A 16768-nucleotide genomic window follows, 5' to 3' on the forward strand; every position below is an offset into this window, starting at 1 on the left:
GATAGATAGATAGATAGATAGATAGATAGATAGATAGATAGATAGATAGATAGATAGATAGATAGATAGATAGATAGATAGATAGATAATATTTTAAAAGACCACACCAATCCCAACAAGCCCGGTCACTATGCAGCCACAGAAAGCTCAGCAGGAACACAAACCAGCATCACCTGATCAGAAGCCCAGAGGCATTATAGAATTACACTGAACAGAAAACGACCATCTCTGATGTTTACGTTAGAATCAATTCATTAGCTCCCAGTCTTAAGTATTTCCTAATTTTACTAACCAATAAGTTTGGTATAATGTGAAAATGACTTTTACTTGTTATTACTAGATAATGAGATAATTTACTTATAAAGGAATTGTTATACTGTCATGTGGCTAGCTATCAATGCTCGAGATCAACATCTTGACAACAAAACATAAAACAAAAGTGTAAGAGTCAAATCAAAACATTTAAATTCATGAAATTTTCTTAATTTTGTGTTGTAGAAACATCATGTAGAATAAGCCAGAAAAAGTATTCCAATAGATGGAAATTAAAATCAGTAACTTTTTGCACTTACGAGATGGCATCCACCATTGCCAGGCCCATCCTGATGGAACAGGCAGCATGGTCTCCCCTGTATTCTGGAAGTCCACAGATGCAGTAATAGCAGTCTCCCAGGATCTTGATCCTCAATTGATGATATTTCTGACAGAAATGTACACTGAGCTTAATTAAACAGAGAAAGAGAATACATATACACACACACCTCTATCTGTCTGTCTGTCTGTCTAAGTGTTTGGAGATAGACCCAGATTACAACATACACAGGCTTTTTAAACATCTTTTGGGGTTGGGGGGGAGGGGGGGTTCTCTACATTCTCTATTGCTACAGCTAATGTGATGTAAAATCTCCTTGTTTTCTGTAAAGGAAAGTGTTTTCTCTATTTTGTTTGAAAAATGAAGTGGAAGTCTTTATCTTCCCCAAGATTTAAAATCTCTGCTGATCTTCTGTTTGGACATGTCTTTTCTTCTGTAAAATGAAGAGTCTTTTCGTTGTTCCATTAGCTTGAGTTACAGTTAAGTCCAAAACATTAACATACCTGGCTGATTTAGAGTTAAAGCAGTCTTTTAATTATAATATTTGTTTCAACAAATTTGAGAACATCCACCATACAGTCTGGACTGGAATGAGAAGGATAATCTGTGGAAAGAACTACAGATAAAGGTGATGGTGAGGAGGCCCCTGCCTTTCCAGCGGAGGCATTCAGAGGTCTCTTTGCTGGTTCCAACACCTGCAGAACTTTGTGTTTCCTCAGGACGACCTCCAGGGGGTCTGCCTAAAATGTGCCCCAATGAGACAACTCCCATAACCTCTTTGTGGAATCCTCCAACCACACAGCCATCCTCCATAGACTCTTAATTGGATCCTCTGGTCATCCATCTGAATTCCATTGACTTCACCCTCCTGAACTCTGCTTATGTTTTTGTTGTTTCTCGCCCTCCTTCTGTGGCTGCCCACATGTTGGTTGCCTCATTCTCTTTGTTGTTTCTGATGAATCCATTAATCTTTACATACTGCCCTGTACAGTACTGAACGATGGCTAGTGCCCTTCCCCAGCAACCATTACCAAATGGTAAACAACCGGGGACAAAAATAGACTTTACACAGACTCATTGTGCCCACTGCTGAAAAGTTTTTTTTATCTTCCAGAATCCAGTTATCAAACTGAATGTTTCCTAAGTATAGGGCTTCACATTTTCAGGGAATTCTCTCAGTAAAGATGTTATTTAGGTAAACACATATCTGCTCCCATAATACTTTAATCACCGGACAACCCCAGAAGATATGATTTGCCCTATTTGATCCACAGAGTCTCCAACAGGTGTCTCCGATCCCCCGGTGTCTTTTCTGGAGTCACAAAATATTAAACCGTGTTTTTCCAATAGAATTCTCTCCGTGTGTTGGAGATCAAGATCATCCAGTGTAATTCGTTGATCTGTTCCCAGCTGTTCCCATGAGATAGATCTATTTCCTTCTTTTATCCACTTGTTTCTTATGTAGTTTATGTCAACTTGCTTAGAAGATAGAATACCATTGAAACGTCCTGGTTTAGGGTGCACAACTTAGAAGCACAACCCATGGGTTGTGCTTCTAAGGCCTCAATACACGTATTGAGGCCTTAGTTCTCATGCCGGTGGTCGCAGATTTGATTCCCAGCCTGGCGACATTTGCTGCATGTCTTCCCCCTCTCTCATAACCCTCTTTCCTGTCAAGCTACTTTCAACTAAAGGCCACTAGAGCCAAAACCTTTAGAAAAAAGTCCTGGTTTGTTTTTTTCCCAATTGTCATGTATATTTAGTTTGAAATAGGCCCTAGCTTACAGATATCTGAACAAGTCATCCTTTTCCAACCCATTAGATTTCTGAAGTTCCTCAAAACTCTGAAACACTCCCTTCTGGGTAAAGGTATAGTAAGTGGCTAATCCTTTTTGGATCCATCCTCTAAATTTCCCATCAATCTGTTTTAGTTTAAAAGCTTAATCAAAGGCACACCATATGAGAATTTTTATCTGAACATCTAATTTTCAAAGTTAAACTACCTTTCTCCAAGAATCCAGCATTGTGTGTAGCATTACTCAGCCCCTCTTGTAAATCCTTGTCCATTAATACTGATATTAAAGATATTCCTTCCATTGTTGTGCCTTCCATATCTTTTTATCTTGCATCATAAGATGGAGAACATAGACAAACCACTGGTCTTAACTGAGCTGACAGGTAACAGACCATTGGTAAGGGTAGGGTAGACCAGTACATTGGGAAGACCCAGTCCACCTTTCTTTCTTTAACTGCAGGGTTCTGTACCTCACTCTAGCCTTTTTACCCTGCCAAATATACTGAGATATTAATCTGTCCCACTCTATGAATAGCCTGTTCAGCCCCCTCTGGAACACCACAGATCCTGACATTCTCTCTCCTAGATGGTCTCTCCAGGTCCACCAGCTTATCCTCCAGACTCGTGTGACTTTAGCAGCTCTGCTACCACTTCCTCCATGTTTTGGGTTCGCTCCTCCGTCTCCTCCAGCTGCTCCTCTACTTCACTAATCCTTGTGTTTGCTTTTTGTAAATAAATAAATGCATAAATAAATCTACATTGATTGATACCATGCAACCCTATTGATATTTTAGACTGACTGTAAAGATGAATTTTGTGTGGAATGATTGGTTATGCCAAAACAAATTTTTTCAAAAGCTACAAAAAGTGATTGCTTGCTTACTGAACTCAAAGATTTGTATGTGTCCTGAAAATGGCTTACATAATTTCAATTCAAGTAATGTTATTAAGCACTTTACATAAAATTACTTGGAGTTTATTTACTGGTCCCGTATTTCTGTTATTTTATTTTATTTTATTTATTTTTTTTCAAAAATTTCTGACTTTTCTTAGCTTTGTTGTATAATAAGAACAGTTATTTCTTTGAGTGCCTATCTGTTTTTTAATAATGTATTTCATTTCCTCCATTTTATAAAACAAAAATGTCTCTGCACCTTGTAACAAAGTGTGAACACCATGTAACCTACCCACCTACACTTTTGGCTTTTAACCTAGATGATAATTTTATTAAAATTTTTATTATTTCCTCATTTTTATTTTGTGCATTTTATATAGACTTTCTCTTTAATTTCATTGTTTATTATCTTTTATATTCTGCAATTAGATCAGAGCATGCTATATATAAAGTGCTTTGATTAAAAGTTGCCTTGCTACTATGATAAAGACTGAATATGGATGAATTAAGGCCAATTAATATAAACAATATTGTATAGTGACATTAATTTTGGTAAGTCAAACCGTTAAAGCAATGTGCATCAAAATATGGATTAGTCTGGCTAGAATTTTGGCTAGATAGACTTTCTGCAAGTCAATCAAGCACAGCAATTATTGGGAGTTACATTAAAAAAATAATCTAATGTTGCACTCTCATGCTTCCTCTGCCCCTGTAATTAGAAGTTTTACAAACCAGTCAAAGAGGAGCAGGACATATTTGATTAATCAGTGATATTTAATCTGCAAGCAGAAACATAGTATGAGAAAAAAGCACAGCAAATAAAAAAAACATCAGGCTGGCTTTTTTTTTTTTTTTTTTTTGAGGTGCACAAAAGTGTAGTACTTTATCTCAATGTAAAGAGAAATTATGGTCTTAACTTAAACTGTTTTCATAAATTAAACAAAACAAATCTCCAAGGCTGTATGAAAGCAGGTAACTCACAGCAGCCAGCTTGTCAAAGCGAGCAAAGAGCTCATTGAGCAGCTTCACCAGCTCCTGGGCACTGCAAGATGACGACAGCTGGGTGAAACCCACAATATCTGCAAACAAAATACTACATGACAACAAGACACACAAGACAGCATGTTACTACAACATGCTGCTCCAGAGCACAAATCTCTGAATATTTTTACACTTTTTTTAGAATTAAAAACATTTATGGCATGATAATACAATATTTAATAATAACTTATGGGATTACTTGTTAAATGAAATAATGTTTATAAGTAATCCATCTTCTTCCTATCTAACTCTTTATCACAGATATAAACAGTAAAAAAAAGATTCCATTTCATAAGCCACTGGAGTGATGCATTATTGAAACTAAGAAGTACAGCTAAGACATATGGAGCTAAAACAGTCTCAATATTCACAAGTGCACAATGCATTTTTCCCACACGCACAGAATTAGATTTATGAATGCACAAAACAACTCAAATGCACAGAATGATTAATTTTTGCACAAACAACATTTACAAATGCACAGAAGGATTAACACTTAAATCTTTGATGCAAACACAAATACATCTTGACAGGGGTGCTGTCATGAGGTGCCGGTTTGTGAAGGTCACAATGAACGCAGGTCTAGGTTATGTAGAAAGTGATGATGAATTTAATGATGAAAGTAGCTCAAACAGTCCAGATCAGGCAGCACAACAGAGACAAAAAGCACACAGCTAAATACCGGTAGCAACTGACACAAAGACTGAACATGGAGCAAAGTAGTCTCAGGACTATACAGTTCGACTGAGAACTACTGACGACAACCGACAAGCTACATACAACTAGGATCTGACAACAGACAAAGACAACAAGTGGACTTAAATACACTGGAAGGGTGATCAGGGAACGAGACACACCTGGGAAACAATTAACAGGGAGGACAGGACATCACAGAGACTCACAGGGAACAGGATCACAACAAACACAGAAAAAACCCCAAAATAAACAGAAAACTCAAATCCTAACAGGCGCGGTATAGAGGGGGAAAGCGATGACAATTCTAGGGGCCCTGACTAACAGGGGGCCCTCCACAATTTAATGATTTATTTTTTGTTCATATACATTAAAAATAACAATAAAAAAATCAGGGCCTTGTCAATAACAAAATTGATCATATTGTATTTTCGAAGATTGTTTTTAGCAGTAAAAATTTAATGCTCCCACTTCCAGATCAAAAAACACTCATCCATATTTGCCCTGAACCCCCCTATCTGCGTTAAATGGTTCGTTCCTGCTTGGAGCTTCAGAGTGACGCTGTTAGCAGCAGTCAGTGGAAGACAAGAACGACTGTAGCAGTTACTATGCTGCTAAGAAAAGTTATAAAATCAGGTTTTCAAAAAATAGAGAGAGAGAAAGAGAGAGAGAGGGAGAAAGAGAGAAAGGCAAGAGTAACCCAGTTTTTTTCCAAGAGAGGTAGGTAGACTGTGTGAGATTATCAACCATTTAGCATAGTTAGCTTAGCTGCAGACTGCTGTTTGCCTCCATTTCACTAGCATTTAATGAATTAAGGAAAGAAAATACCAACATATTCATATATTTAACTTGTCCCTTGTACCTTTTACCACTTAACAGATGAGTCGGTCAACAGCAGCTCTAACCCACATCCATCCCGATCCGTCCTCTCCTGAGTGAAATTAAAGCTGCAGTAACTTTTATATAAATATTTTTTCACATATTTGTTAAAACTGTCATTATGTTGTGACAGTATGGTATGAGCGGTAACCTTGAAAAATCTATTTACTCTGCCTTCTCCCAGTGGCTAGAAACAACCAGTCAGTGGCAGGAGAGTTTTAGTGCTGTCCATCACCATCTCATGTGGTGCTGCTCATCTTTCCTCCCCCTCGATTTGTGCTGTGCTGCAGCTAGCATAGCACAGAGCTGTGAATGCTCAGTTTAATTAGCATTGCTACCATAGCTATGCTATGTTATGGTAGCTATGGGACCAGCTATGGTAGCATAGTTACCAATGATGGCAGATAAACGATTTTTTGTAATGATAAGTTGTTTTTCCACCATTAGCACATTTAGCAATGAGTGAATGAGGCTCATTGACAGCGCTAAGAGCATCCTACTGGTTCTGATTGGTTGTTTTGATCAGAACGGTGCATTACTTTATCCAGTAATAGTAATTCAGGAAGGAGATGGAGGAGATTGATTGTTTTCACAGATTATCTGTCTCATAACAAACTGCTACGACATGGTGACAGCTTTAACAAATATGGAGAAAACATATTTTTTATTATTTATATATTGCAGCTTGAATAAAATGCAACTACATAGCATTTTTGAGAAGTCTGGATTTTGCTCATTGCTTTTGACTGTTGCTCATGGGGAGAGACATTTCAGTATCTAAAACTAAAAGAAAAAAATTTAAGCAACCTACTTGCATACTGGATGTGGACTGTTGGATTGTGCTAATTATCAGAACTGAATCAAAGAAAGCAAGGCAGATGCAAGCCTTTAAAATTGTGATGCTTTTTATGGTTCAGATAGACTCAAAAAATTTTAACAGCAGCTCTGCAGAGGGAGGGGCGTGGGGGGGGGTAAACAAATTTTTTTGTCAGGGGGCCCATGATTCCTGGCGGCGCCCCTGGATCTTGATATAAATACTAATTCTGGCCTGTGGGCTTCACTGCATTTGTGTGTGAATTTTGAGATTCTTCCAAGTGGCTCAATCCACAAATGTCTTTTTTTAAACAGGGAATGTTCAGCAACCAGTCAGATACAGACCTTTTGGAATGGGTTAATGTGACTGGCTTATACAAAAGTTACCCAAAGTGGGAAAAAAGTGCATGAATCATCCTCTGCATGTGTGGATCATTCTGCATATTTGTGACTTGTTTTGTGCATTTGTGATGTAATGAAGAGAGCTTCAATACTGGGACTATTTTACTTAAGTCACTGTATAGCACTTTAAAAGCACTTTTTGCACTTTATTAACAAGCAGTTTATTTAGCACTGCACTTCAAGTAGAAATTTGCACATAACAATTTGCACACGAGAAGTTTTAATTGTATTTATGGAGTATTTTAGTAATTAGCATGTAGCCTTTTGTTCTGGGCTCTGCACAGCTGCTCCTCATTGAGAAGTGAGCTGGTTGCCTGTGGAGGGAGGATAATTGTTACTCAGAGCAATGAGCTACTGGTGGGTAAAACTGAGCAAATGTTTGTGCATAATCTGTTAGGTGTGGAGTGCTGATATTAAGTGACTCGCCTGTCTTTTCTGTGTCCTCTCCAGGGTGTTTGGACAAATACTACCCCAGGGGTCCAGACACCATTTACAGGTTCCGGGAGAGGCCATTGAAAAGTGGGGGGAAGAGGGGGGGTCATATATGGGTTTCTGTGGTGGCTTCATTTGGTGTAAGATAAAACATAAAATATTTATATAAAGTAAATGGAAATGTTTGTGTTTAGTAAAAGGTATTTTATTTAAATAGATGGAGATTGGTGAATTGAGATCCCCCTGTGAATTGGAAGTGGTTTGGTCCGTCACAGCTGAGACTATTTTAGCCTGCAGTTTCACCTGTGAAATGTTTTGTTGATGCTGTGAGAAGAATAAACCCACTGCTGTTTCCACCTGACTCTGCCTCAAGTAGTCTTCCTCACTGTAAACTCCAGCCGCAAAAGGCTGCCTTGTTGCATGTGAATATTGAGACTGTTTTAGCTCCATACTATGATTAAGTGCACAAGATTTATAGGCAATATCTCTCAATAGAAGAATGTTTATGCCTCTAAATAATTTACTCATGAAAAAGCAACTGAAACTAATTACTACCCTAGGTCTGTTGCATGAATGTGGAAATAATAGCAAAGTTTAAAAATAAATTGCAATTTGTATACTTAAATTAAAGGTTGAATCATTGAACTGACACAAGTCAATATGTGCAGTAGGTCTATTTCATCAAGGGAACTGCAGTAGTTGTTAAAATATTAACATAATAGCTACACATTAGCAATTTTGTATTGCAGGACACATGGTTGGTACTGAATACATGCTGAGAAAGGTTCACAAAATTTTGACTTTTCATTACTTTATCAGCTGCCCTTGGTTTTATAGATAGTAAACCCTAATAGCGTCTAGCAAGACACTGGAAGTACTGCCAGTCAGAAGAACATGATTACCAGATTCCATTTATTATCGCTACTGCAAATAGCTTTTTACCAATTGAGTTTTTTTCCCCTTTTCCTCTAGGAAGAAAATTAATGCTTGATTTTTAAAAAATAAACAGAGTATATTATGTGCAAACAAGGGCTTCAACTTTACCATTTCACTTCCCCAAAATGCTATGAGTTTCATATTGTACTCTATTAAGCTCTGCCAACTGGGAGATGGTAGAAGAGTCACCCCTGGCTGGCAGGATGTACCACAGTGTTACAGGCATTCATGATGTCAAGCTGCCATGTGTACATGAGAAAAAGACAGTAAAGAAGACGGGCAAGACCACATCTATGACTAAATGAGCATTCATAAAATAATTGTTGAGAAAAAATGTAGCCACTTTTTTTCTTTGGGCTTCAACTTATAGATATTGAGTAACTGAATTTGATTAATTTATGTGTGTTAACTAGCTCCACCATTCTATGACCAGAATATCAAAACAGCTAAAATGAGCAGTAGTATGTCATTTTATTGTTTTAAGTTTCCAAACAATTTCCAAGTTTAGTTTATTAACTAAGTCAGTAACATTGAATCAAGACTGCTCAGTCTGTGAGATTCTCAACAGAAAAAAGAGCAAATGATTCCCTGAGAGGTACATTTTTAGTCTAACAGAGAAACTTTGTAAAAAGTTTGTAAAAAATAATTTCCAACTTCTTCAGTTTGTTTTTCAAAAGGTATATAGTTTTTAAAACATTTTTTGTGCAAAATTTGCAATTATATTACTTATATTCCAGTTTGTCAGAGGAGATGAAATGTGCATAACATTTTACATTCACAGTAAATAGGCTTCATATTTCTGAGAGCTACAGTTACTTGCTTACGAAGATGTAGCCAGACTAAGAGATTGTTTTTTTGCTTGTTTGAAATATAACACAAAACTTGTAATAATACAATATAGTTGTAATTTTCTTAGAATTCTATACCACATTTGTGATAAAATGAGGACTACTGAGGGTCTTGTGAAGTTATAGTTGGTATTGGTTTTACAAATAAGGAAATACTTCATCTTTTAAAACACCAGAATAAAATCATCAGCCACAGGACTTTGAAACGATTGTTTAAACAACTTTTTATTTCAAAGAACCAGACTTGCTGAGCTGGTCACGTCAGATCTTGATAACTATCAAACTTTTTTTTAATTAAAATTACATTTTTTTCTCATCTTTTGACTGTGACGACTTTGTAGTATATCTGTTCTCGTAATATTATGACTTTATTCTTGTAGTTAAAAAAATATATTAGTCTGGCCCTAAAACTCCATCATGCTTGCTTTACTAACCTCTGCCATGATTTTTCTTTTCACTGTCACAAACTTCTCCATCTCTTCTCTATGGCGGTGGATGTGTTTCAAAACATCTGCGCTTCTACCCACAGCTCTGAACCAGTATTTCAGTATAGACTACCTCTTCTACTGGCTTGAACAGGGAGCCTGTTGATTGATTTGAACACTGCTGCCACCTAGTGACTGGAGGTTTGTTTATCAGTCAAGCATGAGAAAAGAGGACAACTATAAAGTCCTGCTTCTGACGCCCATAGTCATGATGCTCAGCCCCCCAGCCCGCTGCCCCAGGGGGCGCACCCCACTATTTGAGAAGTACTGCTTTAGACAGACTTACCGCAACATACAGCCAAGTTACCTGACATTTTCATGCCTGTACATGTACATGGTGTTGAACTGTTGCATCTCTTTTTGACTGGGCTCCTTCTTCATATCCTGAAGCATCTCATCAGCTATATGCTTGGGAAGAATGGAGAGCAGGAGACGTTCCTGTAGAGCACATGACAATAAATCATAGACATGAACCATACTTGTGACTGAACACATACTTTGATTTACTTTGACATTCCATGCTTTCTCTTTATTCTCTACATACTCTATAATGTATTTATAATGTGTAAAAAGCACAATAAACTTGAAAACAACTATCTTCCAGGATCCAGGGTTGATTAGATTTTCAAGTTTCTTTATTTTTATCCTCAGCCCTAGTTTCTGTCTTTAGATTGAACATAGGTTTAGTTCTGTGTGTGTAGTTTCATCTTTGTATTTAGTTTATATTTTACTACAGTTAGATTTATGTTTTGCCTGTTTCCTAGTTAATGTTTTCTCCTCCTGTGTCAGTACCCCCACTCTCTCACTCTCCCTGTCTGGTCTCCACCCTCAGCTGCAGCCTCTTCCCAATCAGCCACCAGTGCTCCGTCCAGTAATCATGCTCCCAGTTTATAAGCTTTTTACTTTCCGACAGTCCACTTCTGAAGAAATGTCTTCTTCTGGACCTGAGTTTCTCAAATTCATGGATGGATTGAATCAACAAGTTATCAAAGCTACTTCTTTTCTTAGTGCTCACAAAGGAGACTTTACTCCATCAAAACCAACTGGCTCTGATTACCCAGAGCATCCACCACTCTGTGTATCAGAGATCGGAGATTTCAGACAGTAGCTTTGCACCTGTCTTCCTCTAGAATGGGCCATTTTAACTCTTTCAAATATCTGAGAATTGAGGTAAAAACCCATACACAAACTCTGACGCTAACTTTGTACAAAAGCTCAACATGTGTAAAACTTCTTCATTGACTTTAATGAGCTTTTATCTTTTATATGCATTGATAGTGACTGTTTAACAATTGTGGGAGATTTCAACATTCATGTTGACAAGCCTGAAGACAGAGGGCCAACAAAGCTGTGTGACATACTTGAAAATTTTGGTCTAAATCAGCTTGTTAAATAAACACACAATTGAGGTCACACACTGGACCTGGATATCAGTAAGGGTGTGAATATTTCCAATATCTGTAACTGATTGTCGTCCTGTCTGACAAAGATGACACTGTTATCTTTGACAGTGCAATTTCTGTTCACTCTCTTAGCCAATCATCCATCCATCCATCTATCCATCCATTTTCTTCCACTTATCCGGGGTCGGGTGGCGGGGGGCAGCAGCTTCAGAAGGGAGGCCCAGACTTCCCTCTCCCCAGCCACTTGTTCTAGCTCCTCCAGGGGAACCCCAAGGCGTTCCCAGGCCAGCCGAGAGACATAGTGCCTCCAGCGTGTCCTGGGTCTTCCTCGGGGCCTCCTCCCGGTGGGACGTGCCCGGAACACCTCACCAGGGAGGCGTCCAGGAGGCATCCTGACCACATGCTCTTGACGTGGAGGAGCAGCGGCTCTACTCTGAGTCCCTACCGGATGACCGAGCTTCTCAACCTATCTCTGAGGGAGATCTCAGCCACCCTGCGGAGGAAACCCAGTTCGGCAGCTTTTATCCGTGATCTCAATCTTTTGGTCATGACCCAAAGCTCATGACCATAGATGAGGGTGGGAACGTAGATCGACCGGTAAATCGAGAGCTTCGCTTTTTGGCTCAGCTCTCTCTTCACCAAGACAGAACGGTACAGCGCCCGTTTCACTGCAGACGCTGCACCAATCCTTAGCCAATCAGCTACTATCATAAAACACTCTTTCACAGACAACACAGCAGAAACATTTAATCAAATCTACTCTTCTTCCTCGCCTTTAAGCTGTAACCATGTAGATGAGTTGGTAGATAATTTACATTCTAAAATTTCAGGTACCATTTATTTCACTGCTCCCATTGAAATGAAGGTTGTGTCTGGTAGGAACAAGTTTCCATGGAGAAATGCACAAACAATTAGATCTGGAAGACAACTTTGCCGTAAGACCGAACATAAATGGTGTAAAACTCAACTTCACGTTTATTATGAGATCTATAAAGAAAGACTGCATAGCTATCACTCAACACTAAAACATGCAAGGGAACTGTTCTTTGCTGAAATCATAAAACAAAAACCTTAATGATGGTTGAGCTTTATTTGCAGCACTTGACAGGCTCTTAAGACTTGAGTAGGACTCTCTGGTCCAGTATGCAACTGGTTCAAATCTTACATAAAGAACTGGGATTTTTCTTTGTTTCAATAGGAAACTTCTCATTGAAGCGGACAGAAGTCAGATGTGGGGTACCCCAAGGTTCAATCCTAGGACCATTCTAATTCAATATTTATATGCTCCCAATAGCTCAGGTTATAACAGTAAATAGGATTTGTTACCATAACTACACAGATGATATACAGCTTTGCATTACGATGTCACCAGGTGACTCTGAACCCATCCAATCACTGAACAGATGCTTAGAACAGATAAATGTGTGGATCTGCCATAACATTCTCCAGCTGAACAGAAACAAAACTGGTTATTATTAAGGAGGTTATTATCTTTGGACCTAAAGAGAAACGATGTAGAGTCAACACACAACTTCAGTTATTACAGTTAGAAACCAGCGATCAGCCCGAAACCTGGGAGTAGTGATGGACTCTGACCTGAACCTTCAGAGCCACATTAAGACAGTCACAAAGTCGGCCTTCTACCACCTGAAGAACATCTCCAGGATTAGAGGACTGATGTCTCAGTGAGATCTAGAGAAACTCATCCATGTGTTTCTTTAGTCGCATTGATTACTGCAACAGCGTCTTCACAGGTCTGACTAAAAAATCAATCCTCCAGCTCAATCTGATCCAGAACGCTGCTGTTCATATTCTACTAAAACCAGAAAGATAGAGCACATCACCCAAGGTCTAAAGTCAATACACTGGCTCCCTGGACCTCAGAGAACATACTTTGAGATACTGTTGGTTTATAAATCACTGAACGGCTTAGCACCACAATACATTAAAGACATGCTGATGTTGTATCAACCTTCCAGACCCCTCAAGTCTTCTGGTTTCTGATCTGCATGTAGTGTTTCAGTTGTTGACTGTGTGTTTCTATGACTTTGTATTTTTGTGTTTTTATGACATAAAGCGGGCTGCACATTGGTGCAGTTGGTAGAGCTGTTTCCTTGCAGCAAGAAGGTTCTGGGTTCAATTCCCAGTCCAGGTCTTTCTGCATGGAGTTTGCACATGTTCTCCCTGTGCATGGTGGGTTCTCTCCAGGTACTCCGGCTTCATCCCACAGTCCAAAACCATGACTGTGATGTTAATTGGTCTCTCCAAATTCTCCCTAGGTGTGAGTGTGTGTGCATGGTTATTTGTCCTGTCTGTCTCTGTGTTGCCCTACGACAGTCTAGCGACCTGTCCAGGGTGTACCCCGTCTCTCAAAAATGTTTCTTTCAGAATGGGCCCGGAATGTTAGCTGGAGATAGGCACCAGCACCCCCCTGACCCCACCAGGGACAAGGGTGTTAGAAAATGGATGGATGGATGACATAAAGCGCTTTGTTGCTGAAATGTGCTATACAAATACAACTTGATTTGATTTTGATTTGACTGTCCCACTTATTACAGTAAAATATTTACAATAGAGCCCTTGCAGAATGAGGTCACGTGCACAAGATCCTGCCCCCACTCCCTCTTAGAGGGCAAAAAGCTGCTTGCTAACAATGACTAGCATTGGATTTAGCTGCTAAGTTTTCAATAAAACTTGCTAAATCTTAAGTGTAAGCAGTGCTTACACTTAAATGTCTACACTAATTGTCAACACTATGATAACAAGATAACAAGGTCAGGAAAAAGTTTTAATGAAGAAAAAATAGCAAGGGAGAGGGAAGTAGTGGACAACTGTAGCATGTAGATGTGAGGTGAAATTCTGTGTGTTTAAACAAAAAAAGGCGACCTACACACAAACTCTGACAGATCATCAGCAGAGCAGGTGTTTAAATGAGCTAATCATCTAGTTAGACTAGCTAATAGCAGCTAACTAGATAATAAATAATCTACCACAAAGATTACTTATTAATGATGCAAAATAAACATCAAGCCTAAAAACATAATACTGAATGTTCTGTTCTTTGTGTAGGAAATTTTTAAGTCTGTGAGGATTTGAGTTTTCTGTGTGTTTATTTTTGGTTTCCTTGTCCAGTGAGTCTCTGTGTTGTCCTGTTCTCCCCTTGATTGTTTCCCAGCTGTGTCTAGTTTCCCTGATTACCTCCAGATTACCTCCAGTGTATTTAAGTCCACCTGTTGTCTCTGTCTCTTGTCGGGTCCTTGTCTAATGTCAGATATTGCCGTGTCAACGCTGTCGTTCCTGTCTGTGTGCCTAAGGCTCCAGTTTCCCTGTGTTGCCAGTGTTTGGATTTTGTTTCTCAGATTCATCATTAAACCTATCATCTTCTAATTATGTCAACCTGGGCTTGTTGCGTTCATCCTCACCATCACCAACCGCAAATCATGACAAAGTTTTTTTTGGCATTGAATCTTGATACTTTAGTGGCGTTGTTGTCAATCAGTTGCTATGGCAACAAGTCTGTGTGTATTGTAGCCAACACAGAGAACAACAAAAATACGAGAGGTTTTGAATCATTCTTCAAAAGTTTTTCCGAGTTATTTTTCCCATTGCTGTGGCGCTGCACTGAATTAATAATACCAACATCTTCAGTTTCATTTTGCTAACAAAATTATTGTACCACAGCAGCCTGGCTATGGATGGCATGTAAAACAACAGTCTTTTTTCCCTCCAGTGTTGTGCCCATATGCAAAATTTCCAGAGGTAAATGATAGCATGCAAGGTGTCTATAGGTCTTCTGACCTGTTGCTGGCTTTGCTCTTCTAGGTTAAGTTTAACTTCCAGTGACTGTCTTGCTTCCAGAAAAGCCTTTCGATGCTTCCGGTCAGCCATGTAGTACGATGTGACACCCACGGTGATGGCACAAATATAGATCACAATGTTGGCCAGTAGCTTGAAAACAAACATGAAGAGAGATTCAAAATTAGAACTCAGGGTTAGATGAGGATATACATCTATTTATGAACTATTTGACTACAAGAAGCCCTATACATAGTTCCCACAAGTCTGAACCAGAAGTGATCCACACTGTCTTAGTATATACCAAGACCATTTGTTTGCGCAATGCGTAGCAGACCCATGGCTTCGAGACCAACAAAAAAGAAAATATCTGGACACTCAACCAATGCGCATAAACAAAACTGTTGCTTTCAGGAGGGACCCATATGAGATAGAGAAGTACAGTATGTCAGTCAATGTGGCGAGGCTCCCTCCAATCTCATGTTACAAGATAGTTAACTAACTAGTGAACAGGGTATTAATGCTATAATCTGTGTTAAATCTGTCTATAACAGTTTTAATCCTGGGCAGATTACAAAAAATAAATAAATGCATTTTCAAAAATTGATGGGGACAAACAGCAGAGATGTACATGCAATCACCGTGATCATGAATATCATTTAATATCTGCTTTCAAGGATTTTATTTATTCTTAAATTTCCATAGTGGAGTATTTAAAAACAAAAAAAAACAAGAATTGGTTGCTTATTTTGGGGATTTTTTTCTAATTAATTGGACATACATACGTAGTTGCCTACAAATAAATAAGGAAACATTATGTCCACATTTTTGAAACTATCAGCAAGTTTTTGCCAGAGACTTCTTGCCACAGTTGACACCAGTGGACAAGTGTTGTTTCTTCTTTAAACAGTGTTTAATGGCAATACTTTCAATGGTTAAACTGTAATGGTATAAAGTTCATAAATAAGTTTAAGATTTAGCTATGTTTAATTACGGCGTGGACAGCTGAGTGGAAAATTCACAGATCACACTTTACTCTTGAAAATGTCTAAATGAAATGTTGTTAAAACAAATACTGTTTCTCTCTAATCTTAGTGACCAAATAGTGATTCACACTAAAACAAATCATTTGAGATTTAAGAAACACCTTGGGCTGCCTCTGGATCAATTCCCAACTTTACCAACTTGTTTCCAGATTTACTACCTGGCTTTTCCCATTGTTAGACCACACATTTATAATTTTTTGTTCCAGTTTATTTCAAATTATTAATGTGTCTATTACACAATCACATTTTCATCAAGAAGATGAATATATGTGGGCTTGTGCTTGTTAACCAAGTTTTGTTTGTCTCCAAAACCACCTCAGCCATCTGGCCCCGTTTCAGAAAGCGGGGTAAGTGCCAACTCAGAGTAAGTTCAAGGGTAGGGATGTGCAGACCCTGGGTTTTCAGTTTCAGAAACCCAGGCGAATCCAGTTACTACTACAACTTACACTGTGAGCCAAGACAGAGTGTTGGTTCACTCCTCACCTCTGTGTATGACTAATTAGTTTCTTGATCACTCCTTTAGAAAAAACACAGACATAAAATAAAGCGTACCACAGCACTGGGAACTCCACCGAGTTAGAGTTGAATAGCTCTGGCCCCCAAGAAACTGTGGCAAATGTTCCTTATTTTTATTTCTGAAAGATGACAACTCTACCCCCTCTCTCCCATGTCTCCACCTAAATATGTTCTTTCCAGCCAGACATTTTCTGCTA

At 38.7% G+C, this 16768-nt stretch overlaps 1 protein-coding gene across 3 annotated transcripts in view; it reads right to left on the reverse strand.

Annotated features, from left to right (window-relative positions):
* Positions 1–16768, reverse strand: part of adcy3a (adenylate cyclase 3a) — a 54810-nt gene that overhangs the window by 29240 nt on the left and 8802 nt on the right. For 2 of the 3 annotated variants that reach the window (XM_016672862.1, XM_007554837.2), the window contains exons 1-4: positions 15013–15192; positions 10119–10249; positions 4264–4375; positions 573–700 (exon numbers count right to left, since the gene is read on the reverse strand). In XM_016672862.1, coding sequence (XP_016528348.1) covers positions 573–700; positions 4264–4375; positions 10119–10249; positions 15013–15177 — 536 coding nt within the window. In that variant the 5' untranslated portion in view covers positions 15178–15192. Of the gene's footprint in view, positions 1–572; positions 701–4263; positions 4376–10118; positions 10250–15012; positions 15193–16768 lie in introns of those variants that run through there. The other variant, XM_007554838.2, reaches the window with a different exon arrangement.

The sequence above is a fragment of the Poecilia formosa genome, unplaced genomic scaffold, assembly GCF_000485575.1.
Source record: "Poecilia formosa unplaced genomic scaffold, Poecilia_formosa-5.1.2 Scaffold67, whole genome shotgun sequence".
Taxonomy (NCBI): domain Eukaryota; kingdom Metazoa; phylum Chordata; class Actinopteri; order Cyprinodontiformes; family Poeciliidae; genus Poecilia; species Poecilia formosa.